Genomic DNA, 26570 nt, shown 5'->3' with positions numbered 1-26570 from the left:
GAGCAACTCACCTCTTGACTTCCCAAAGCCTATCCACCATCTATATTGCACAAGTCAGGGGTGTGATGGAGCACTCCCCACGCGCCTGGATAGGTGCAACTCCAACAACACTCAAAAAGCTCGACACCATCCAAGACAAAACAGCCCCGCTTATTGGTACCACATCTATGAACATCCACTCCCTCCACCACTGACCCACAGCGGCAGCAGTGTGCACTATCTACAAGATGCACTGAAGCAAGTCGTTACACCTCCTTCGAAAGCACCTTGCAAACCCACAACTTCTACCATCTAGAAGGACAGGGACAGCAGATGCAGGGGAATGGCGTCATCCATAAATTTCACTCCAAGCCACTCACCATCCTGACTTGGAAATATATCGGCCGTTCCTTCACTGCCACTGGGTCAAAACCCTGGAAGGCCTCCCTAACAGCGCTGTAGGTGTACCTACGCCACATGGACTGCAGCAGTTCAGGAAGAAGGTTCGGCACCACCTTTTCAAGGGGCAATTAGGGAGGGGCACCAAACGCTGGTCTAACCAGCAACACCCATGTCCATGCAGAGAGTTTTATCAACAAAAAGCCGGGGAAGAGTCTAGTGTTGATTGTAGGGATTTTCGGCTGCTTTGAGGGGGACACTTTGACATTTTCACGTCAGTCTGGGGGAGGCTGGAGTTGGGAGGAACCACAAACTCCTCATGGAGCCTAGGCTGGGGGAGTGGGGCGGGGGGGGGGGGGGGGGGGGGGGGGGGGGGGGGAAGAGAACACTCCTACCCCTCTTGGCCCCCAAGGAGTTCTCTCACAAGTCGATTTGTTAAGAAACTTACCTTGGCCTCGCCTGATCAGACCTGCTTTGTGTTGGCTGTCCTGGTTTACACCAGGGGTTGGGGGGGGTGTGGGTGTGATGGTGGGGGAGGGGTGGTGGGGGGGGGGGGGGGCGGCGGATGTCTCCAGCCCGCTCAGTGTTCAAATCAGGGTGTGTCGCTGCCTGTGACTCCACAGGGTACAATCGAGGTGGCAAGCAGACTTCTATATAACCCACTGGAACCTTTGCAGTGATGGTCAGATTCAGCAGTGTTGTGCCTTGTAGACATTGAGCTGAGCTGTTCGAATGGCTTCACTTTGCTGATCTGAAACCCTCTGGCTGTCTCGGGAACTGAATAGTTGCCTCTCACCCAGCGAGTGCGCAATTCTCAATGGCTGCGGTTTAGTTAACTGCTTACTTTTGAACATAATGAGGCCATTCTTCAATGGGTTATTGACATTCTTCCTGAGTATTGGCATAAAGTTCTGTTATATAATCTCTTACAATGACATTAACACCAATGACATTAACACAGTGGTAACGTAACTCTGGACTTGTAATCCAAATGCTTTGGAGACATGGGGCTGGATTTAATGCTCCCATGCCAAAGGGTTTGAAGGTATGGGAGGGTGGAAATCCAGCAGGCAGCCTATCATCCACTCCTGCACCTTCCCCCCCACCCACCGCAATTATACCAGTGGTGGAGTGGCATCCAGAGACCAGCGCTACCACTAAGCCAATTGAGGCCCTTGAGTGGGCATTGAAACCATAGGTCAGTGAGCACCAAGATGAAGAGTGAATAGGCCTTGGCACAAACAGGGCAAACTGGATAGAACACCATGGTGCCATCAGATTTGTAGATCAGGTTGACAGGACTTGAGGCAGTAATGCGGGCATCCAGAAATTCAACAGCTGTCAATGGCCAATTCCTGCTTCTAGTTTCTATGTTGCTATGAAGATATGGGGGGGACGGAGGCATCAGGATATTGAATTTGATGATCAGCCATGATCAAAGTGAATGGCGGAGCAGGCTCGAAGGGCCGAATGGCCTCCTCCTGCTCCTAGTTTCGATGTTGAATGACTGCAGGATTGTTCTGTCCATTGCTGAGAGAAATAATACTGACTGTTTTCTCTGCAGTCCAGTTCAACGTGTCAGCGGACATCACCTTCCTCGTTGACAGTTCCACCAGCGTCGGGGGTAAGAACTTTGAAACCACCAAGACCTTCGTCAAGCGGCTGGCAGAGCGCTTCCTGGACGCCAAGGTCAAAGCTGGCAGCTCGGTGCGCCTGGGGGTGATACAGTACAGCAAAAACCAGGAGATCGTGGTGCAGCTCTCCGATAACTACACAGAGGCCGCAAAGAGGATCGAGCAGATGGAGTTCATGAACGATGCGACGGATGTCGGAGCCGTCCTGAGCCGTGTGATTTCCAACTACCGGGACAACAGCCGCAACGCCAAGAGGAAGGTCCTCTTGTTCACCGATGGCAGATCCCAGGGAGATCTGGTGCACAATATAGAGCAACAGGCACAAGCGGTGAAGGCAGCGAATATCGACATGTACGTCATTGCTGTGGGTGACCAGGTTCATGAGAACAATTTGCGGGCTTTGGTAGCAGGCAAGGCCATTGACTATAATATCGATCACGGTGCTCGCCATCTCTTCCGACTGAAGGACTACCCCACTCTTTTGAAAGGTGTATTTTACCAAACAATTAGCAAGCAAATATCGCTGAATTAACAATGAAGAAATCCTTAAGCCCTCTAAGCTCCTCTATTTTATGCATTTTGATAAGGTGGTTACTATCTTTGGGAATTTGCTTTCATAGGATTTATATTTACTTTACAAAGAGAATTTGCTTCCTAGAACTCTACACCCCCCTGCCACTGACCCCTTTCCATTCAATTTCCACCCAGCTGTATGCCTCCTACTCTTACAGGCCTCATACCTCTCCTGATTGGGAATGTGGGTAGATCTTTCCTCCTCATTATTGCTCCATGCACAGCCAAAAAAGGCATACTTTCCCGAAGCCAAGTTTGGTCTAGGTGGTTTCCTTTGAATGTTCCGCTTAGTAACCAAAGGAGCTACCTTTTTATTACTTGGAAATAACCACAGGGATAGAAATTGTCCAATGTTATGCCCATTTTCTGGGCCTAAACTTTCTGGGCCTCACCCCTTTTCTGGGGGTAAACAGGCCAATTTTGCAGTCCACTTTGAAGGCCTGGAAAATGCCACGTTGGCTTGGGCTGAATTTCTGGCACCTGGGAACTAAATGAGGCATCCAGCTGCCTGCACGTGCCAGCGAGCAGCCTGAGGCCTGTCTCAGAAGCCTCTTGAGAAACGGGAGCCTTTGAGGACTAGGCCCGCTCGGCTCCGGCTTTCCGGATACAGCTCCAGCCCTAATAAATGGCCATCGCAAAAATTCACAGCATTCGTGCTGGTCAACATTGGCAGCACCGCCCACCCCCAACCCCATAATCCCACCTCCACCCCCCCAACCCCATAATCCCACCCTGTACTTACCCGAGGGTAGCTCCTGACGAGGCCTTTGGCCCACACACTGGCAAGCAGCCTCTCGAGGCCTAACAGGCCTGAGGCCTCGGGGCCTCCCAGTTGCATGCACCATTCCTGGTTTCTTCCTCCCATGCCTCAATTCAGTCTCTAAAGGATCCCTGTGCCCTTGTTGAGTGCATGTGAACCACATTGTAGGCTTGCCGGACACAGCCACAACTTTTAGAAAGGTCATTTCATCCTTGGCTGCTTGCTCTCTGTTTGTAGGACCTGAAATGAAAGAAGGGGGACTCCACAGAAAGCTCTATTCCTCTGGAAGTCCTCTCTTAGTAAAATATTCTGTGCATATCTTAACAGTTGGAGTGAATTCATTCTTGCAATTGCTTCTACTATAGTCAACGGTTAGCTGACAGCATGGACGGGAAAGCATTGCACTGGCATCTGTGATAACTAAATGAGCATCTCAACAGTTATTCACTGCGGATCTGCATTGTACTGCAACCTTGTGACACAATGCTGGTTGAAAATGTTGCCCTAAAATGTCTGTCAGATTCAGCCCAAGCCTCTGACTGCCTTTCAGGCCATTGACGGTTCAAGCCTTCCAGCAGCCTTTGAGTGCGGGTCACATGACTCACAGGTTCAGGCCACATGAGCTTAAGGCTAATTGTGCCCTGCCAGCTGCAGAACTCAAAAGCTTTGAATTGAGGAGTTGGAAGGACATTTTGTCATTAAACATTGAGTTGTTTATCGTCCACCTAAATATTTAAAACGTCAGTACCCAGAGGCAGTACAAAGTGCGGTTCAGATCACTCTCCTAGAATTATCCCTGTTGATAATGAATTGGAAATAAATATTTGAGAGAAACAGATTGCTTCGTCTTTGTTTATTTGCAATAATGAACTGGTGTCTACGTCCAGATGTGGAATAAGCACCAAGGGAGACTGTTAGTACAGACAGTTGTGGACAAGGTCAAGGGAAAATTGGACGTGTTATAAACGGGAGTCAAAAGACAATTGGTTGTCCTTCTGATGGGAGATCGGATTGAAGTATATGGTGTGAAGGAAGTGAGTTGGTGTTGATTTACAGAAAGGGGAACAGGCGTGTTGGGTCCAACAACACATCCTAAATGTTCTTGCGTTAGCATGCTTCAGAATTAAAGGTTAGACTGGGCTTGCCATCATTGCTTCATAAAGCAGGTACAGACGATCAGTATCGCATAGCACGTGGACTATGCACGTGATCTTTTCCTCACCCCCCCCTCCTTCGCTGAATTTTGCTGTGGAAGATGACAATTGAAAATGCCTCCGCAGAAAGAGAGAAAGGGTGGAATTTTCTCAGGAAGCCTCCCATTTTCTTCCCCGTTTTTCCAGTGAGGTAAGTTACGTGGGTTTACGGCACTCTGTGCAATACAGAGGCTGTAATCTGATTCCCGCCAGTAGGGGAGGGGGGACGAAGCCTATACATGCCAGGAAGCTGTCTGCAGACTTCTAGGGGCGCTGTTGCACATGCACCCTGATCTCCCAGCATATTGTGTGCAAGTGTACACAGTATACTGAGAGAACTATCAACTTCCCCGCACTCCCGCTCCCCACTCCTCCCATGGATCCCCCCCAATCGACGGCCCCTTCCTAATTTCCGGCCTCTGAATCACCAGCCTCCTGATCGGCAGCCCAACTTACGATCGCCGGACTATTACATCCCAGGCTCACTAATAACATTAGAGTTAGCTTATTAATATTTAAATCAGCCTCTGATTACGCCGGCAGAACAGGTCCGGCACTATCAGGAGAGGTGGGCCTCTCGCTCATATTTTCCGTCCTGCTAGGCTACTCGATTAGCACAGTGGGGAGGAAAAGTCCCGCCCAAAGTGTCACTCAGTGGATTATTTAATATTTCTGTACAATGCGGATAAGGGATGGATCCTTGGTGGATGTTCTATATGGCAGGGAATGATTCTAGGAGAATGCTTTGGATGCTGCTGAGACCTAACCCATTCAACTTTCTCTTTTAATGTACAAACTGTGTTATGATCATCAAGTAGCCATCTTGAATGTAAATAAAAGTTACTTTGAAGTAATCTTGTACTGGTGCTATGGGCCTCGAGGGTGAAATAAAGAAATGTACAACACAAGGCACTTTTCGGACCATGTGTGAGATTTTTTAAAAATCTGCTTTAATCTATTTGTATTTTGCGGAATTCCTTTTGTACTTGTAAGATATAGACTTTTTTTTAACGTGATCTGTACCATGTTTGCAGTCGCAATTGTAATGACACAGTTAGGGATCATATATGGATTAGGTCATCAGTAATTAATAAAAGGTTTTCATGTTCACTGCCATTACCTTATTGTCTTTGGATTTTCCTTATGCTTTATTTAACGCGTGTATTTTATAATACTGTTGATATTAGGTAAATGAATGGTGGCACAGTGGTTAGCACTGCTGCCTCACAGCGCCAGGGACCCAGGTTCGATTCCTGGCTTGCGTCACTGTCTGTGTGGGGTTTGCACATTCGGCCATGCGCCTTGCGTGGGTTTCCTCTGGGTGCTCAGGTTTCCTCCTACAGTCCAAAGATGTGCGGGTTAGGTGGATTGATGATTGCTAAATTGCCCCTTAGTGTCAGGGGGATTAGCTTTGGTAAATGTGTGGAGTTACGGGGATAGGGCCTGGGTGGGATTGTGGTCGGTGCAGTCGTGATGGGCCAAATGGCCTTCTTTTGCATTGTAGGGATTCTATGAAGCAATCCCTTGTGTTCGATCCTTCCGTTTAGTGTACTGTGCTAAGACTAACACACACCCAACTGCAGGAACCTCCCCAACAGAACACATAGGGCAGTTCTTACAATATACTACAGTCCCTCCCCACCTAAAAAAACAATGTACACGTTAAGATGAAACATGGTACATGTACATCATGACTAACCCAATATCAACAGTACATGATATTTAACACCCAAGTTAAAGGCAAATTCCTGGAACCTGAACCAAAAACAGAAAATGCTGAAAAATCTCAGCAGGTCTGACAGCTTCTGTGGAGAGAGAATGGAGCCAACGTTTTGAGCCTGGGTGACCCTTCGTCAGGGGAGACAGTGGTGTAGTGGTATTGTCACTCGACTATTTGATCCAGAAACCCAGGGTAATGCCCTGGGGATCTGGGTTCGGATCCCACCTTGGCAGATGGTGAAATTTGAATTCAATAAAAAATTAGAATTAAAAGTCGAATGATGACCATGAATTCATTGTCGATTGTCGTAAAAACCCATCTGATTCACGAATGTCCTTTAGAGAAGGAAATCTGCCGTCCTTGCCTGGTCTGGCCTACATATGACTCCAGAGCCACAGCAATTTAGTTGACTCTCAACTGCCCTTGGGCAACTAGGGATGGGCAATAAATGCCCAGCCAGCGACGCCCATGTCCCATGAATGAATAAACAACAAAGAGCAGTTTAGGTTGCACACCAGTTTTTAGTTTAATTGCAAGGAAACATATCTTATTGATACAAGCAGATTAATCTACATGTGAAAGAAAGGAAGATTTCTCTTAATGCCAGTATGTCTTTAACAAAAATATCATCACTTGACAAGAAACTGTCCTGGCTGGAGACAATACACATCTCTTTAACCTGTGCTTAACCCTCTCTCCACTCACATTGTCTGTACCTTTAAGACTTGATTACCTGTAAAGACTCGCATTCCAACCATTATTTTGTAAATTGAGTTTGTGTCTTTATATGCCCTGTTTGTGAACAGAACTCCCACTCACCTGATGAAGGGGCAGCACTCCGAAAGCTAGTGGCTTGTGCCAACAAATAAAACTGTTGGACTTTAACCTGGTGTTGTGAGACTTCTTACTGTGTTTACCCCAGTCCAATGGCGGCATCTCCACAACTTAGCATGGTCAATCAACCTAGCCCGCACATCTTTGGACTGTAGGAGGGAACTGGAGCACCTAGAGGAAACCCATGTAGACACAGGGTGAATGTGCAAACTCCACGCAGACAGTGACCCAACCTGGGTCCCTGTCACTGTGAGGCAGCAGTGCTAACCACTGTGCCACCGTGCTGTCCCTTAATTGGACTCTGCACTCTCTTTTTGACTGTCAAATCTGAACATTGCCTTTGACGACCAACACCACTTAAAGTTAAAGTTTATATATTATTGTCACAAGTAGGCTTACATTAACACTGCAATGAAGTTACTGTGAAAATCCCCGAGTCGCCACACTCTGGCATCTGTTCGGGTACACTGAGGGAGAATTTAGCATAGCTAATACACCTAACCAGCCCATCTTTCGGTCTGTGGGAGGAAACCAGAGCACCCGGAGGAAACCCACGCAGACACAGGAAGAATGTGTAACCTCCACACAGACAGTGACCCGAGGCCGGAATTGAACCCGGGTCCCTGGCGCTGTGAGGCAGCAGTGCTAACCATTGTGCCACGATGCCTCCCATTATCAAGGACCCTGGTTCATTTTGATTCTGTGATACCGATGAGCTTGCAGGCCCAAGTTTCTGCAAGGCTGAAAAGCTCAAGGCATTAGCCAAAGTGGTGTTGGAATCCGGAAGTCCCAGCCCTGCATCTGGCACCTACCATTTTTACCAGGGGTGGGGAGGAGATTCGGTAATTTTGTTCACCCAGATTTCTGAAATATGAATTTTATTGAAAGGTTATTTAGTAAGGGCAGGTATTGCTTTGGAGATGTCATGCCCCCTTTTGGGGAGACCAGTTGAGGAATGAACCCTTTTTTTGAGAGGTCATGTATGCTTTGGGAAAGGTAATGTACCCTTTTCAAGAGATCAGGTACATTTTCAGAAGGTCAGGTATGCTTTTGGAGAGGTGTGGTAGCCTTTTTGAGAGGTGAAGTAGCCTTTTTGAGAAGTCGGATACCATTACAGAGAGGTCACCCTTTTGGAGAAGTCATGTTAGCTTTTGGAGAAGTAGTTACCCTTTTAGAGAGTTCAGGTATCCCTTTAGAGATGTTAGAGTAGGCATGAATGTACACATAAGGTGGATAAGGCCATTGGACCTGTCAATCTGTCAAGTCATTTAAATTACCTGCCCTTTAAATTAGAAAACAGTCAGCCTGCAGTTGAAAAAAAATGAACGCGTCGAATTTCAATCAATAATTATTGACATAAGCCTGAGCGCTATCGTTATAGTAATATTTCTGCATGACTGTTTCCACAACCTATCATTATTACAGCGGGGGGAATGTAAGCTCACAGTTTGATTGACAGCTCCAAGCAGTTATAAAGTGATCAGGTGCCTTGATACAGGGCTATGAATGTAATTGTTTGTTTCATAAGGACTTAAGTAGTCAAATGGATTTAAATGTATTGAATGGGTTTTTATCAACGAGATTTATTTAAATATATAGTGAATTCTATAATAGATTCTTAATGTAATTCATCTCAGCATGGCCTCAAAATCTAACATAGGATATTGGAGTAACAATTTTGTGTAAGGTAATGTGACCTAGAGGCTTCTAAGATTACAGATCTCCTACAGCAGTATCATTGGTGGCAGTAAGTTGTGAATACTAAGAACAAAGAACAGGAACAGGCTCTTTGGCCCACCAAGCCTGCACCAACACATGACACCTCTCTAACCTAAAGACCTGTTGCCTCTACATGGTCCATGTCCCTCTGTTCCCTGCCTATTCATGCATCTATCAAAGTGCCTCTTAAACATTGCTATTGTATCCTCTACCACCACCTCCTTTGGCAGCACATTCCAGGCACTCACCACCCTCTTTGTGAAAAAACTGCCTCTCACATCTCCCTTAAACTTTCCCCCTTTTATCTTAAACCTATGTCCCCTAGTAATTGTCACTTCTACCCTGGGAAAAAGACTCCGACTCTCCATTCTATCCATGCCTCTCATAATTTTGTAAACTTCGATCAAGTCAGCCGTCAGCCTCTGCCGTTCAAGTGAAAACAAACCAAGTTTGTCCAATCTCCCCTCATAGCTAATACCCTCCAAACCAGGTAACATCCTGGTAAACCTTTTCTGTACGCTCTCCAATGCCTCCACATCCTTCTGGTAGCAACAAGAACTGTACACAATATTCCAAATGTGGCCTAACTAAAAGTTCTATACATCTGCAACATGACCTGCCAATCTGTGACTTTCCTTGCTACTGTGGGACTTGAGTTATATCTGCAGCCATCTTAATCTCATCTTCCATTTTTTCTTTTCCTTGTTCTCTGACTGACTATAACTCTTGATCTTCCTGCCTGGTAGCATCTATTGCCATATCTGTCTAATGCACATTCAAGGATTTTCAGACTGATAATGGGTCCATTAAATAGTTGGTAATTAACATGGATTATGGTAGCATGTACAAGGAATTGGGGCAAATCCAGTCAGAGGCAGGGCTGGAGAGGAGGAATATTGTGGAGGCGGAAGTGATCTATATCTGCTGCTTTCAGGTGTGTGAAGACTATTATGCAACCCCACAGTCCAAAGATGTGCAGGTTGGGTTGATTGGCCATGCTAAATTGACTTGAGTATCAGGGGGATTAGCAGGGTGAATGAGGGTTATGGGAAGAGGGCCTGGGTGGGATTGTGGTTAGTACAGGCTCGATGGGCCAAATGGCCTCCTTCTGAGATTCTATTATTCTATGATTCTATAAATAATAACTCAATCAATTGATTGGGGCGGCGTGGTGGCACAGTGGTTAGCACTGCTACCTCACAGCGCCAGGGACCCGGGTTCGATTCCCGGCTTGGGCCACTGTCTGTGTGGAGTTTGCACATCCTCCCCATCACTGCATGGTTTCCTCCGGGTGCTCCAGTTTCCTCCCACAGTCCAACCTAACCGATGTGCGGGTTAGGTGGATTGGCCATGCTAAATTACCCATCAGTGCCAGGGGGACTAGCTAGGGTAAATGCATGGGGTTATGGGAATAGGGCCTGGGTGGGATTGTGGTTGGTGCAGACTCGATAGGCCGAAAGACCTCCTTCTGCACTGTAGGGATTCTATCTATGAATCAATCCAATTCAGTGGCGAGTTGTCAGAGGTTAACCCAAGGCACATTCACACAAACATGGCACCCCTGCTGAGGCATGAAGGCACTCAGCATCAAGTCCAGCACTGGACTGCAATGCCACATCCATTATCAGCAGCAGCAGCATGAGCTTTGATGCCTGGCAATAGAATAAATGGGTGCAGGATGATTGTGCATCAGAACCTCACCCAACCCTGCTGCCATCAACCATCCATAGCTGTAGTCTGCAACTTGAATGTAAAGTATATGTTGGCATGGATCAGACTGGTGGCAACAGCTCAGAGGGGGCCCGATCCCCGTTCTGGCTGGGGCAGATTTGGTATCAGTCTTCCTGCCCCACCCGTGTTGGAGGTCGTGGCGCTGTGGGGTCGGACTTTTCTCCGGGCAGAGAACTCCAGAAGATGATAACACTGGTCCGACAGAAGCGTTGCATGTAAACATGGTTTTAATGATGCTTTCCAGGCAAACAGACACTTAGGGCCCGATTTTACCATTTTCATTCTAAGTGCCAAATCTGGGCATAGTACAGATCTGACTTAGAAATCTGCTTTCAGGCGCCCCCATACGCTCTCAGCCATCTCCAGTCCGATTTGCGCTGTGGGCGGGGCTTAGCGCAGCCGAAATGATTGGAGCTCTGAACTGCGCACGCGCAGTTAGAAAAAAATTTGAAAAAGCGTGCCCGTGTCAGATCGCTCCCGAGCCGCAGAAAGCGGAGAAAGCGGCCCGGGAGCGGCAAGTGGGAGCGAGGGTGTATCTCGGGGGGGGGGGCAGATGGATCACTGGTGGGGGGAGGGCAGATGGATCTCTGGTGGGGGGCAGTAGGGTCTGCTGCCACTCTGCGGGCGATCGGTGGGGAGGGAAGGGGGCAAGAGAGGCGATCGGTCTGGGTAGTGGGGGGGGGGTGGATAAGGGACACACGCACACATCTCTGTCCGATCGCCACCCCTGCCCCCCTCCCCCCACACCAATCGCCCGCAGAGTGGCAGCGGACCCCCTGCCCTCCCACCAGAGCTCCATCTGCCCCCCCTCCACCAGAGATCCATCTGCCCTCCCCACCAGAGATCCATCTGCCCCCTCTCACCGAGATACATCTTACCCGCCACCCTCCTCCCCCCCAAGACAACGATCTGGCCTCACTCCCTCCCCCCCCTCCCAGAGAATGGTCTGGCCTCACTCCCCCTCCCCTCCAGAGGAACATCTGACCCACCTCCTCCCCCCCACCACCAGACAACAATCGGCCCTCACCCCCCTGCCAGAGATACATCTCACCCACCTCCTCCTCCTACCCCCCAACCAGACAACGATCTGACCTCACTCCCCTCCTCCCCCCTCCAACCGGAGAATGATCTGACCCTCCTCCCCCCCCCACCACTGATCTGAGTCAAGGAGCCATTGGAAGCTCTGAGCACGCCCTTCAGAGGCTGGAGCACCTGACTGAGACTTCTGTTTAGCAGGTCCGTTACGGCACGGTTCCGGATCGGCAAACGCGGTGATAGAGTTGGGCTGGCAGTTCATTAATTCAATTTAATTGCATGCAAATGCGCCCGTTTTGGGCGCGGATCGATTTGCCGCCATTCCCGGGCTTCAGTAAAGTGGACTGCGCGGACGCGGGTGTGGATCGCGATAAAGGCCTCACACCCGACTTTACCACATTTACGCGCCTAAAAACGGGCGCAAATTGTTGGTAAAATCGGGCCCTTAGTCACAGCAGCAATTTGAGGATTTTCTTTCCCCTGATGCAGAGAACAAATGTGACTGTCTATATGCAGAGTTTGCACATTCTCCCCGTGTCTGCGTGGGTTTCCTCAGGGTGCTCCGGTTTCCTCCCACACGTCAAAGATGTGCAGGTTAGGTGGATTGGCCATGCTAAATTGCCCCTTAGTGTCCAAAGATGTGTAGGTTGGGGGAATTAGCAGGGTAAATACATGGGGTTACAGGAATAGGGTGGGGTGTTGGGTCTGGGTAAGATGGGAAGGTGAAGGCCTGGTGGTATTATCACTAGACTATTAATCCAGAAACTCAGCTAATGTTCAGGGGACCCGGGTTCGAATCCCGCCACGGTGGAATTTGAATTCAATAAAGAATACCTGGGATTAAGAATTTACTGATGACCATGAAACCATTGTCAGAAAAACCCACCCGATTCACTAATGTCCTTTAGGGAAGGAAATCTGCCGTCCTTACCTGGTCTGGCCTACATGTGACTCCAGAACCACAGCAATGGGGGTTGACTCTTAACTGCCCTCAGGCAACTAGCAATGGGCAATAAATGCTGGCCAGCCAGTGGTGCCCCTGTCCCAAGACTGAATAAAGGAAATGATGCTCTGTCGGAGAGTTGGTGCGGACTCGATGGGCAGAAGGGCCTCCATCTGCACTGAAGGGATTCTCTAACCATCAAAAGCACTAAGCGATGGTCGGATGGGCTAGGAGACTTGCTGGCTCTAGGAGTCAGAGCAGAGGCAAATCTATAATGCTTGTGAGTGGGGAGGACACAACAGAAATGCAGGATTTTAGATTAAACGAGCATTCTGGGATCTGTGCATGTAGAGCAGGTCAACACGTGAGGAAAGAGATGGTGAGGAAAGAGATGGTGAGGCAATCAAGAAGGTCAGTAAGAGTGATGCCCCTGAGTTAACCAGTAGCTGTTGGTACGTGGTGGGATCTGTGAGATAAATGTTTATTCATTTCTTAGTATCACAAGTAGGTTTACATTAACACTGCAATGAAGTTACTGTGAAAATCCCCTAGTCGTCACACTCTGGTGCCTGTTCGGGTACACGGAGGGAGAATTTAGCATGGCCCAATGCACCTAACCTGCATGTTTTTTCGGACTGTGGGAGGAAACCGGAGCACCGGGAGGAAACCCACGCAGACACGGGGAGAATGTGCAGACTCCACACAGACAGTGACCCAAGCCAGGAATCAAACCAGGGTCCCTGGTGCTGTGAGGCAGCAGTGCTAACTACTGTGCCATCATGTTGCCCCATGTGCTGGCATAGCTGGTTGTGCGTTCGCCATTAACATTGCTGGCTTGCACTAGAATGGTTAACGGAGTCCCATTTATCCTTTAGCTCAGCTTTGTCTGCCTGCCTCATCGCTGTCTGCATCAGCGGAAAGAAAATCCTCAAATTGCTGCTGTGACTAAGTGTCTGTTTGCCTGGAAAGCATCATTAAAACCATGTTTACATGCAACGCTTCTGTCGGACCAGTGTTATCATCTTCTGGAGTTCTCTGCCCGGAGAAAAGCCCGACCCACACTGCGCCACGACCTCCAACACGGGTGGGGCAAGGAGGCAGATAGCAAATCTTCCCCAGCCAGAATGGGGATCGGACTCTCCCTGCTCTGTTGCCGCCAATCTGATCCATGCCAACATACACTTTACACTCAAGTTGCAGACTTCAGCTACTGATGATTAATGGAAGCAACTCCAATTTATTTCCCTGTTGGACCAGGAATCTCTCCCACTCTACACCTCTGCCATTGGTATACATTGGAAGGATTTACAAGGTGACACCTGTTTGGCCACATTCCCTTAGCCACCAGGTCCTGGAGTGGGACTTGAACCTAGAACCTTTGGCTCAGAGGCAGGGATACTTGCACTGTGCCACAAGACCACAAGCATCCCATGGTATTCAAACGTAAATGGGGGAATCTCCGACTTCTAGTCTATTTGTAAAGGTGTACGTGAACCAGAGATGCTGATGAACCACTGAAAGAGACCTGCCGGGGGGGAGGGGGGGTGGTTAACATTGTAAAACATCAGACTGGTTCCAATCGCTGTCTCACTTTATATTTGACAGTGGGGGTTAATCTGAGATTTGTACGGTCTGTGGTATGCACATTTCCAAGTTTATTTCGATGAGCACACTTAATATTTTATTAGGCTGAGAGCCAGCACATACAGGAGAAGCTATTTGGTCCAATAACTGTACTTTACATCCAACTCCGTAAACCCCCCTTTTTTTTCCAGCTTAAAGTCATCTCTACGGGATCACTGGACACAAAGACTCGCTTCATTTCCTTGCAGAACATTTTAATTTACTAAGTATTTTCTACATTAAGGTGTCACGGTGGTATTTTTCCAGGAACAAGAATTACATCAGTAATTCCAAAGCTGTTAATACTTGACAGATTACAAGGAAATATGTATTCCTTTCTGACCATTTTCCATCTGTCTTTTACATGTTACAGTTAGCTAATTAATGCTATCCATCTATTATGTCCAAGCTACATTCGGGTTTGTGGGTTTTAAATAAAAAGAACAAAATATGGTTGGCACATTTACCTTCAAAATGACAACATTATTGAAGGAAGTGCTGCCTGTACAGAGGGGAAATTAAAAACAAAACAGTAGCCAGTGAAACACCCAATGACATCACCTTCAAATCATGTGCCTGGTCCTTAAATAAATCATGCAACCACTTAAATATATAAGATCTTTGCCTCTTTACGTTTTTTTGATTTCATTCATTAAAGTAAAGTACAGTAAAGTTTATTTATTAGTCACAAGTAGGCTTACACTGCAAGTTACTCTGAAAATCCCCTAGTCGCCACATTCCGGCACCTGTTCGGGTACACTGAGGGAGAATTTAGCATGGCCAATGCACCTAACCAGCACGTCTTTTGGACTGTGAAGGAAACCGGAGCATCTGGAGGAAACCCACACGGAGAATGTACAAACTTCACATAGACAATGGCCCATCTTGCGCTATACAGACAAAGCATACAATTCATAGAGTACATAGGGGAGAAGGAAAGGAGAGGGTGCAGAATGTAGTGTTACAGTCATAGCTGGGGTGTAGAGAAAGATCAGCTTAATATATGGTAGGTCCATTCAAAAGTCTGACAGCAGCAGGGAAGAAGCTGTTCTTGAGTTGGTTGGTACGTGACCTCAGATATTTGTATCTTTTTCCTGACGGTAGAAGGTGGAAGAGAGAATGTCCGGGATGCGTGGAGACCTTGATTATGCTGGCTGCTTTTCTGAGGCAGCGGGAAGTGTAGACGGAGTCGATGGATGGGAGGCTGGTTTGCGTGATGGACTGGGCTACATTCACAACACTTTGTAGTTTCTTGCGGTCTTGGGCAGAGCAGGTGCCCATACCAAGCTGTGACACAACCGGAAAGAATGCTGTCTATGGTGCATCTGTAAAAATTGGTGGAGTCGAAGCGGACATGGCAAATTTGCTTAGCCTCCAGAGAAAGTAGAGGCATTAATGGGCTTTCTTAACTATAGTGTTGGCGTGGAGGGACCAGGACAGATTGTTGGACACCTCGAAACTTAAAGCTCTCGACCATTTCCACTTTATCCCTGTTGATGTAGACACGGGCCACTACGCTTCCTGAAGTTGATGATTATCTTCTTCATTTTACTGACATTGAGAGAGAGATTACATGTCTGTGGTCATAACAAAAGAATACTATGATGTTATACATAGGATCAATAATAGTCTAGACACAATACCACACACCATTAATCATTATACACAGTCAATAAGAAAGCCAATCAGGAGGAGGTCGATAACTCTTCCTTTGTACATGACATTCTGGAATTTACCTGTTCTTGACTCTGGAAGTATGATTTGGAACTTTGGTGGATATATCATCTCTTGGAACTAATTATGCATCATTCACACATATAGTAGCAAAGACATAATCATCAGGCAATTCAATGAATCATCCATAGTAGCATTCACGACTCAAGGGACTAAAGATATTGGTATTACAGATCACAGTGGAGACATGGTAGCACAGTGGTTAGCACTGCTGCCTCACAAACGACCTGGGTTTGATTCCGGTCTCGGGTCACTGTCTGTGAGGGTTTTCCACATTCTCCCCATGTCTGCATGGGTTTCCTCCGGGTGCTCCGGTTTCCTCCCACACTCCAAAGATGTGCAGTTTAGGTGGATTGGCCATGCTAAATTGCCCCTTAGTGCCCAAAGATGTGTAGGTTCGGAGGATTAGCGGGGTTAATGTGTGGGATGGGGCAGGGATTGGCCCTGGGTGGGATGCTCTGTCAGAGAGTCGGTGCAGACTCGATGGGCTGAATGGTCTCATTCTGCACTGTCGAGATTCTAAGGTTCTATTCTATGAAATCATTTTGAGATGACAACAATTGGTCAGGACGACGTTGCCAAACCAGTTCATTTTCAGTTTGAGCCGTGTCGGAAATTGGATCTGTTTTTGTTAAAACTGGTACTCATTTCTCACTCATAATTACACACTAACACTCGATCTCTGTTGAAAAGAGCGTTGCTTTGCCCTCACTTCTTGTCCAGCAAGTTGAGATTGTTGTTGACGTTCTATTATCTCTGAAGTTTCTGGAGGTAATCACAAATCAAACATAGTTCCCAGCTTTCTCTTTAAGTGTAGTAATACAGGTGAACTTTGGGTAGTCGCATGAGTAATATTTCTATAAGATGCTAAAAAGCTGCTCACACAACGTGATAATGAACCTTGCTCTTTTGACGCTTTTAAAGAATGGTTCAAGGATTGTATGAAACTTACAACTAATCCATTGGTTGATGAATGATAAGGTGTGGATTTTATATGCTGAATACATTGAGATAATTCTCAAACCCTTACAAAGTAAACTGTGAACCATTATCGCAAACTATCTGTTCCGGTTTGCCAAATCTTGCAAACATTTTGTCAAGTTTTTCAATTGCTTTTTCAGGGGTAGTAGATCTCATGACAACTTCTGGCCACTTTGAGTGTGCATCAATTATGACTAAGAACATATAACCCTCAAATGGATCAGCAATCATGTCAGACTCCTATTTATTGACTACAGCTCAGCTTTCAACACCATTATTTCCACAAAACTCATCTCCAAACTCCGTGGCCTGGGCCTCGGCACCTCCCTCTGCGACTGGATCCTAAACTTCCTGACTCACAGACCACAATCAGTGAGGATAGGCAACAACACCTCTTCCATGATCATCCTCAACACCGGTGCCCCACAAGGCTACCGGCTACTATACTCCTTATACACCGATGACTGTGTGGCCAAATTCCCCTCCAATTCAATTTTCAAGTTTGCTGACGACACCACCGTAGTGGGTTGGATCTCAAACAATGACGAGACAGAGTACAGGAATGAGATAGAGAATCTGGTGAACTGGTGCGGCAACATAATCTCTCCCTCAATGTCAACAAAATGAAAGAGACTGTCATCGACTTCAGGAAGTGTAAAGGAGAACATGCCCCTGTCTACATCAATGGGGATGAAGTAGAAAGAATCGAGAGCTTCAAGTTTTTAGGTGTCCAGACCACCAACAACCTGTCCTGGTCCCCCCATGCCGACACTATAGTTAAGAAAGCCCACCAATACCTCTACTTTCTCAGAAGACTAAAAGAATTTGGCATGTTCAGCTATGATTCTCACCAACTTTTACAGATGCACCATAGAAAGTGTTCTTTCTGGTTGTATCACAGCTTGGTATGGCTCCTGCTCTGCCCAAGACCACAAGGAACTACAAAAGGTCGTGAATGTAGCCCAATCCATCACACAAACCAGCCTCCCATCCACTGACTCTGTCTACACTCCCCGCTGTCTCAGAAAAGTAGCCAGCATTATCAAGGATCCCACGCACCCCAGACATTATCTCTTCCACCTTCTTCCGTCGGGAGAAAGATACAAAAATCTGAGGTCACATACCAACTGACTCAAGAACAGCTTCTTCCCTACTGCTGTCAGACTTTTGAATGGACCTACCTTGCATTAAGTTGATCTTTCTCTCCACCCTAGCTATGACTGTAACACTACATTCTGCACTCTCGCATTTCCTTCTCTATGAACGGTATGTTTTGTCTGTATAGCGTGCAAGAAACAATACTTTTCACTGTATGTTAATACATGTGACAATAATAAATCAAATCAAATCAATCATGCAATCATTGCCAGGGAGTTTTAGGCCACTCCCAAGGGTATAAAGGAGACAATGGTGGCGTATTTCATGCACAGGATTGATACTGTCTCATTTTTTCTTCAATCTGAACACCCAGACCTGGCCACCAAAAATTGCTATGTGCTGATTCCTTCATCTGGACTACACCAGGATGTCCATCATGTGGTTGTTCAAGAACTTTTCCACACAGACTTAGAGGAATGATCACTCAGATTCCCCATAATAGACACCCACTTTGGACGGTCAACTCAAGCTTTCTTGACACATATGATTTGAAATCAGGATATGTTGCAGTTACCGTTCCTTTCAATACCCTACCCATCACCTTCCCTGTCACAGGATCATTTCTGGTGTGTCTCTGAACTTGAGGGACCGTCACAGGCAAATGATCTACTCGTGAAAAATAAAGAATATTAGCGAAACTAGTTGGTGACATCTGCTCGATAGGTAAAGGTAAGTGTGATAATGCACCAGCATTAGCATGGCACTCTGATTGACAATACTTTATATTATAAGAATGTGCAGGTAAGATCAGTGATCATCTTTGCAATCGGCTAACGATGGTATGCCCTAATACAGCCCAAAAATTGTAACGTGTTGACGATCAGTCAATAATGTTAAATGACATATAAAATGTGTTTTAGATACAAAGGGATTTAGGAGTACTGATCCACAGTTCTCTGAAAGTGACAACACAAGTGGATAAGATGGTCAAGAAGAGAAACGGCATTCTTGCCTTCATCAGTTGGGACAGGGTATAAGAATTGGCACGTCATGTTGCAGCTGTATAGAACTTTACATAGGTCACATTCGGAATATTGCAACAGTTCTGGTTGCCACACTACCAGAAGGATGTGGAAGCATTGCAGAGGGTACAGAAAAGGATGTGAAAGAGGTGGGGGAGTTGCACTACTGGTTAAGGAGAATATCACTGCTGTACTCCGGGAGGACACCTCGGGGGGCTCATACAGCGAGGCAAAATGGGTCGAGCTCAGGAATAGGAAGGGTGTAGTCACAATGTTTACTATAGGGGGTTTACTATAGGCCACCCAGCTGCCAGTGAGAGATAGAGGAACAGATATGTAGGCAGATTTTGGCAAGGTGTAAAAGTAACAGGTTTGTTATGGGAGATTTTAACTTCCCCTATAGTGACTGGGACTCACTTAGTGCTAGGGGCGTGGATGGGGCAGAGTTTGTAAAGAGCATCCAGGAGGGCTTCTTGAAACAGTATGTAGATAGTCTAACTCGGGAAGGGGCCGTACTGGACCTGGTATTGGGGAATGAGCCCGGCCAGGTGGTCGATGTTTCAGTAGGGGAGCAGTTCGGGAACAGTGACCACAATTCAGTAAGTTTTAAGGTACTGATGGATAAAGATGTGTAGTCCTCAAGTTAAGGTGCTAAATTGGGGGAAGGCTAATTACAACAATATTAGGCAGGAACTGAAGAATGAAGATTGGGGGCAGATGTTTGAGGGCAAATCAACATCTGGCATGTGGGAGGCTTTCAAGTGTAAGTTGATAGGGATTCAGGACTGGCACATTCCTGTAAGGATGAAGGATAAGTATGGCAAGTTTTGGGAACCTTGGATAACAAGAGATATTGTGAGCCTCGTCAAAGAGAAAAAGGAAGCATTTGTCAAAGCTAGGAGGCTGGGAACACACGAAGCAAGTGTGGAATACAAGGAAAGTAGAAAGAAACTTAAGCAAGGAGTAAGGAGGGCTAAAAGGGGTCATGAAAAAGCATTGGCCAGCAGGATTAAGGAAAATCCCAAGGCTTTTTATACATATATAAAGAGCAAGAGGGCAGCCAGGGAGAGGGTTGGCCCACTCAAGGACAAGGGTTTTAGAAACACACGCAGACACGGGGAGAATTTGCACAGACAGTGACCCGAGGCCAGAATCAAACCCGGGTCCCCGGCGCTGTGAGGCAGCAGTGCTAACTGCTGTGCCACCATGCTGCCTTCTTTCCTCTGTCCCTCTCTTTACTGCCTGAGTGTGGAGTGTGTGCAAATAAATTAACCCTCTGAGTTCATCCTATCTCATGTTTGGTGTGGGGTTGTCACACAAAACCCGAGGGGGTGGGAAACACGCCACCACTTAGAAAGAGGGAAATAAATCAAAACAACTTTCTGTTTATGGGCAGGCGGTGAGAGGAGAAATTAGTGCTGTTTAAATCAACGTGCATCCTCTCCGTAACATTGAACTGTGTCACTCCCCACAAACTAAACTAAAGCCTCGCACCAGGACAAGCATGGCCGGGTCACAGCCGCCTTCATTTCTTTAAGAGTCCAGGTCCTTCCAGGCAGGGACGAGGACATAGAATCATAGAAACCCTACAGTGCAGAAGGAGGCCATTCGGCCCATCGAGTCTGCACCGACCACAATCCCACCCAGGCCCTACCCCCACATATTTACCCGCTAATCCCTCTAACCTACACATCCCAGGACTCTAAGGGGCAATTTCTAACCTGGCCAATCAACCTAACCCGCACATCTTTGGACATCTCCAACAATTTCCGGAGTGCTGGACTTCTGAGCAACCACCTATTCTAGAACTGCCTTGGATCGGAATGGCACGGCCACCAATGGAGCAGAAATTGGTGATGCGCAAGAGGACTGGATAAGGTTAAGGAGAAAGCGATGAGACATCTCATGGAGGGATTTCAACACAAGGATGAGAACTTACTGTTCCAGTTGCTGGGCTGGGAGCCAAAGTGAGCAGAGGGGTGATGGGTGAATGAGACTTGGTATGAGTTCCCATGACCCACTGGACATGCATGTCAAGCTTGTGAGCGAGTTGGGCTGTCGCTGTGTTCCTGCCGTGGACCGTGAACAGGACAGGAAACTCACCCTCACATCGTGGCCTGTGCGAAAACTGGCTGCCCCTCAGGACGCTGAGGGAGTCGCGGAGATGGTGAGGGGTAGGTGAGGGGGAGGGCCGGGGGGGGTGAAGGAAGAGAGGGGCCGGGGGGGGGGGGCAGTGATGTGTGGGAGTTAAAAGAAAGCGATTAATCTCAGCCAAGTTTCAGATATTAACAGACTGGAAATGTGCTCAGTATGTGTCTCCCTCTCTCTCTCTCTCTCTGTTAAAATCAAGATATTTCCCAGATTGGGAATAATGTTGGTTAGTGAGTGCTGGGTGATGTGTCAACACCACTAGATGCTAGTCAGCGTATGGCCAGCAAGGTTTTGGTAAATTTTGACGGCACGGTGGCACAGTGGTTAGCACTGCTGCCTCACAGCGCCAGGGACCCGGGTTCAATTCAGGCCTCGAGTCCTGTCTGTGTGGAGTTTGCACGTTCTCCCCGTGTCTGCGTGGGTTCCTCCAGTTTCCTCCCACAGTCCAAAGATGTGCAGGTTAGGTGGATTGTCCCTTAAGTTTAAAGTTTATTTATTAGTCACAAGTAGGTTTGCATTAACACTGCAATGAAGTTACTGTGAAAATCCCCTGGTCGCCACACTCCGGCGCCTGTTCGGGTTACACTGAGGGAGAATTTAGCACAGCCAATGCACCTAACCAGCACGTCTTTTAGACTGTGGGAGGAAACTGGAGCACCCGGAGGAAACCCACGCAGACACGGGGAGAATGTGCAGACTCCACACAGACACTGATCCAAACTGGGAATCGAACCCGGGTCCCTGGCGCTGTGAGGCAGCAGTGCTAACCACTGTGCCACCGTGCCACTCCGAGTATCCCAAGATGTGCAGATTAGGGGGATGAGTGGGGTAAATACGTGGGATTACAGGGTTAGAGCCTGGGTAAAATGCTCTGTCGGAGAGTTGGTGCAGACTCGATGGGCTGAATGGCCTCCTCTTGTACTGTAGGGATTCTAAATTGATTCATATCATTATTACTCCATTTTGATTGGTAACTAATCCAAAATGGAGTGGTAATGTCAAACCTTCACATGACATAATCTTAAACATTTTCTTAGGTGTTAGAGATAACCAGTAAAAAGTGCTTTTTTTAAGAAACTGGGTTGATGTAGGTGACGATGTGAACGGTTTAGTCACAGAGATAGTTCTGAAAGAGTCGGGACTGGGGCCCAGCAGGAAAGGGAGCTCCACGTAATGGAGGCCGAATCCTGCCTCTTCAGCAACGAGTTGCTCTCTGGAAAGAAACCAGGTTCCAACTGACAGTTTCACACCTCCCAATACTGCTCATCTGCCTCACGTTTAACATTGCCTGGCTCTACAAACGGGATGGTCTACACCTGAACCAGAGGGGTACCAATATCCTGGGGGGGGAATTTGCTAATGCTCTTCGGGAGGGCTTAAACTAATTCAGCACGGCAATTCAGGGCGGCACGGTAGCACAGTGGTTAGCACTGCTGCTTCACAGCTCCAGGGGCCTGGGTTCGATTCCCGGCTTGGGTCACTGCCTGTGGGGAGTTTGCACATTCTCCTCGTGTCTGCGTGGGTTTCCTCCGGGTGCTCCGGTTTCCTCCCACAGTCCAAAGATGTGTGGGTTAGGTTGATTGGCCATGTTAAAAAAAATTGCCCTTAGTGTCCTGAAATGCGTAGGTTAGAGGAATTAGTGGGTAAATATGTGGGGGTAGGGCCTGGGTGGGATTGTGGTCGGTGCAGACTCGATGGGCCGAATGGCCTCTTTCTGTACTGTAGGGTTTCTATGATTTCTATGATTTCTATGAGCAGGGGGATGGGAACCTGAATTGTAGCTCCAGTGTACAGGAGGTTGAGAGTAGTGAGGTCATGAACAAGGTTTCAAGGTCGCAGGAGTGTACCGGCAGGCAGGAAGGTGGTTTGAAGTGTGTCTACTTCAACGCCAGGAGCATCCGGAATAAGGTGGATGAACTTGCAGCATGGGTTGGTACCTGGGACTTCGATGTTGTGGCCATTTCGGAGACACGGATAGAGCAGGGACAGGAATGGTTGTTGCAGGTTCCGGGGTTTAGATGTTTCAGTAAGAGCAGGGAAGGTGGTAAAAGAGGGGGAGGTGTGGCATTGTTAGTCAAGGACAGTATTACGGTGGCAGAAAGGACGTTTGATGAGGACTTGTCTACTGAGGTAGTATGGGCTGAGGTTAGAAACAGGAAAGGAGAGGTCACCTCTCCTGGGAGTTTTCTATAGGCCTCCGAAAAGTTCCAGAGATGTAGAGGAAAGCATTGCAAAGATGATTCTGGATAAGAGCGAAAGTAACAGGGTAGTTGTCATGGGGGACTTTAACTTTACAAATATTGACTGGAAACGCTATAGTTCGAGTACTTTCGAGGGGTCGGTTTTTGTCCAATGTGTGCAGGAGGGTTTCCTGACACACTGTGTAGATAGGCCAACAAGAGGTGAGGCCACATTGGATTTGGTACTGGGTAATGAACCAGACCAGGTGTTAGATTTGGAGGTAGGTGAGCACTTTGGTGATAGTGACCACAATTCGGTTACGTTTACTTTAGCGATGGAAAGGGATAGGTATATACCGCAGGGCAAGAGTTATAGCTGGGGGAAAGGAAATTATGATGCGATTAGGCGAGATTTAGGATGCATAGGATGTGGAAGGAAACTGCAGGGGGTGGGCACAATTGAAATGTGGAGCTTGTTCAAGGAACAACATGTCCTTGATAAGTATGTACCTGTCAGGCAGGGAGGAAGTGGTCGAGCGAGGGAACCGTGGTTTACTAAAGAAGTTGAATCTCTTGTGAAGAGGAAGAAGGAGACTTATGTAAAGATGAGACGTGAAGGCTCAGTTAGGGTGCTTGAGAGTTACAAGTTATCCAGGAAGGACCTAAAGAGAGAGCTAAGAAGAGCCAGGAGGGGACATGAGAAGTCTTTGGCAGGTAGGATCAAGGAAAACCCTAAAGCTTTCTATAGGTGTGTCAGGAATAAAAGAATGACTAGGGTAAGATTAGGGCCAGTCAAGGACAGTAGTGGGAAGTTGTGCGTGGAGTCCGAAGAGATAGGAGAGGCGCTAAATGAATATTTTTTGTCAGTATTCACACAGGAAAAAGACAATGTTGTCGAGGAGAATACTGAGATACAGGCTATTAGACTAGACGGGATTGAGGTTAATAAGGAGGAGGTGTTAGCAATTCTGGAAAGTGTGAAAATAGATAAGTCCCCTGGGCCGGATGGGATTTATCCTAGGATTCTCTGGGAGGCTAGGGAGGAGATTGCAGAGCCTTTGGCTTTGATCTTTATGTCGTCATTGTCTACAGGAATAGTGCCAGAAGACTGGAGGATAGCAAATGTTGTCCCCTTGTTCAAGAAGGGGAGTAGAGACAAACCTGGTAATTATAGACCAGTGAGCCTTACTTCTGTTGTGGGCAAAGTTTTGGAAAGGATTATAAGAGATAGGATTTATAATCATCTAGAAAGGAATAATTTGATTAGGGATAGTCAACACAGTTTTGTGAAGGGTAGGTCGTGCCTCACAAACCTTATTGAGTTCTTTGAGAAGGTGACCAAAGAAGTGGATAAGGGTAAAGCAGTTGATGTGGTGTATATGGATTTCAGTAAAGCGTTTGATAAGGTTCCTCACGGTAAGCTATTGCAGAAGATACGGAGGCATGGGATTGAGGGTGATTTAGCGGTTTGGATCAGAAATTGGCTAGCTTTAAGAAGACAGAGAGTGGTGGTTGATGGGAAATGTTCATCCTGGAGTTCAGTTACTAGTGGTGTACCACAAGGATCTGTTTTGGGGCCACTGCTGTTTGTCATTTTTATAAATGACCTGGATGAGGGCGTAGAAGGATGGGTTAGTAAATTTGCGGATGACACTAAAGTCGGTGGAGTTGTGGACAGTGTGGAAGGATGTTGCAGGTTACAGTGGGACATAGATAAGCTGCAGAGCTGGGCTGAGAGGTGGCAAATGGAGTTTAATGCGGAAAAGTGTGAGGTGATTCACTTTTGAAGGAGTAACAGGAATACAGAGTACTGGGCTTATGGTAAGATACATGGTAGTGTGGATGAGCAGAGAGATCTCGGTGTCCATGTGCATAGATCCCTGAAAGTTGGCACCCAGGTTGATAGGGTTGTTAAGAAGGCGTACGGTGTGTTAGCTTTTATTGGTAGAGGGATTGAGTTTCGGAGCCATGAGGTCATGTTGCAGCTGTATAAAACTCTGGTGCGGCCGCACTTGGTGTATTGCGTACAGTTCTGGTCGCCGCATTATAGGAAGGATGTGGAAGCATTGGAAAGGGTGCAGAGGAGATTTACCAGGATGTTGCCTGGTATGGTGGAAAGGTCTGATGAGGAAGGGCTGAGGGACTTGAGGCTGCTTTCTTTAGAGAGAAGAAGGTTAAGAGGTGACTTAATAGAGGTATACAAGATGATCAGAGGATTAGATAGGGTGGACAGTGAGAGCCTTTTTCCTCGGATGGTGATGGCTAGCATGAGGGGACATAGCTTTAAATTGAGGGGTGATAGATATAGGACAGATGTCAGAGGTAGGTTCTTTACTCAGAGAGTAGTAAGGGCGTGGATTGCCCTGCCTGCAACAGTAGTGGACTCGCCAACATTAAGGGCATTTAAATGGTCATTGGATAAACATATGGATGATATTGGAATAGTGTAGGTTGGGTGGGCTTTAGATTGGTACCACTGGTCGGCGTAACATCGAGGGCCGAAGGGCCTGTACTGCGCTGTAATGTTCTATGTTCTCTGTTCTATGGCCCCGCTGCCTTCAGAATCATTCCAGGCAGCTCAGCGCGTTATTAAACAGGTAGACTGCAGCCTGGGATTCTGCCAACTTCCCGCACTCGATTTGGAAAGCGTGGCCAGCCCAGGCAAAGTGATTAAGCAAGGTGAAAATAATGCTGCGTTCGTGTCTCTACCTGATCAAGCCGATCTGAAATAGTGCAGTTCACCGTATCTGGGCACAGTCTGCACCTGACCAATCCAGCATCATTCATTCATACTGGATCTGTGTTACATAGACAACTTGTGGGCAGCACGGTGGCACATTGGTTATCACTGCTGCCTCACAGCGCCAGGGACCTGGGTTCAATTCCGGCCTCGGGTCACTATCTGGGCGGAGTCTGCACATTTTCCCCATTTCTGCGTGGGTTTCCTCTGGGTGCTCCAGTTTCCTCCCACACTCCAAAGCTGTGCAGGTTAGGTGGATTGGCCATGTTAAATTGCCCCTGAATGTCCCAGGATGCATAGGTTAGGTGGATTAGTGGGGTAAATATGTGGAGCTATGGGGATAAGGCCTGAGTAAGATGCTCTGTCAGAGAGTTGGTGCCGACTCAATGGGCCGAATGACCTCCTTCAGCACTGTAGGGATTCTATGATCTTGAAGTAATTGAGGTGAAGATACATTTAAGAGGGAAGCTATATGGGTACATGAGGGAGGGAAGGACAGCCATATAGAGTAATCTGAAGTA

General features: G+C 47.3%; 1 protein-coding gene across 1 annotated transcript in view; it reads left to right on the top strand.

Moving 5' to 3' along the window:
* col6a1 (collagen, type VI, alpha 1) overlaps positions 1-5654 on the top strand; it is a 105515-nt gene extending 99861 nt beyond the window's left edge. Inside the window, exon 35 of the mRNA XM_078228914.1 lies at positions 1943-5654. Within this exon, the coding sequence (XP_078085040.1) occupies positions 1943-2544 (602 nt within the window). The 3' untranslated portion in view covers positions 2545-5654. The remainder of the gene's footprint in view (positions 1-1942) is intronic.
* Positions 5655-26570: the final 20916 nt, after the last annotated feature.

Source organism: Mustelus asterias, chromosome 14, assembly GCF_964213995.1.
Source record: "Mustelus asterias chromosome 14, sMusAst1.hap1.1, whole genome shotgun sequence".
NCBI lineage: Eukaryota > Metazoa > Chordata > Chondrichthyes > Carcharhiniformes > Triakidae > Mustelus > Mustelus asterias.
Note: the sequence above shows the minus strand (reverse complement) of the source record. Positions and strands in the feature narration are given on the sequence as shown.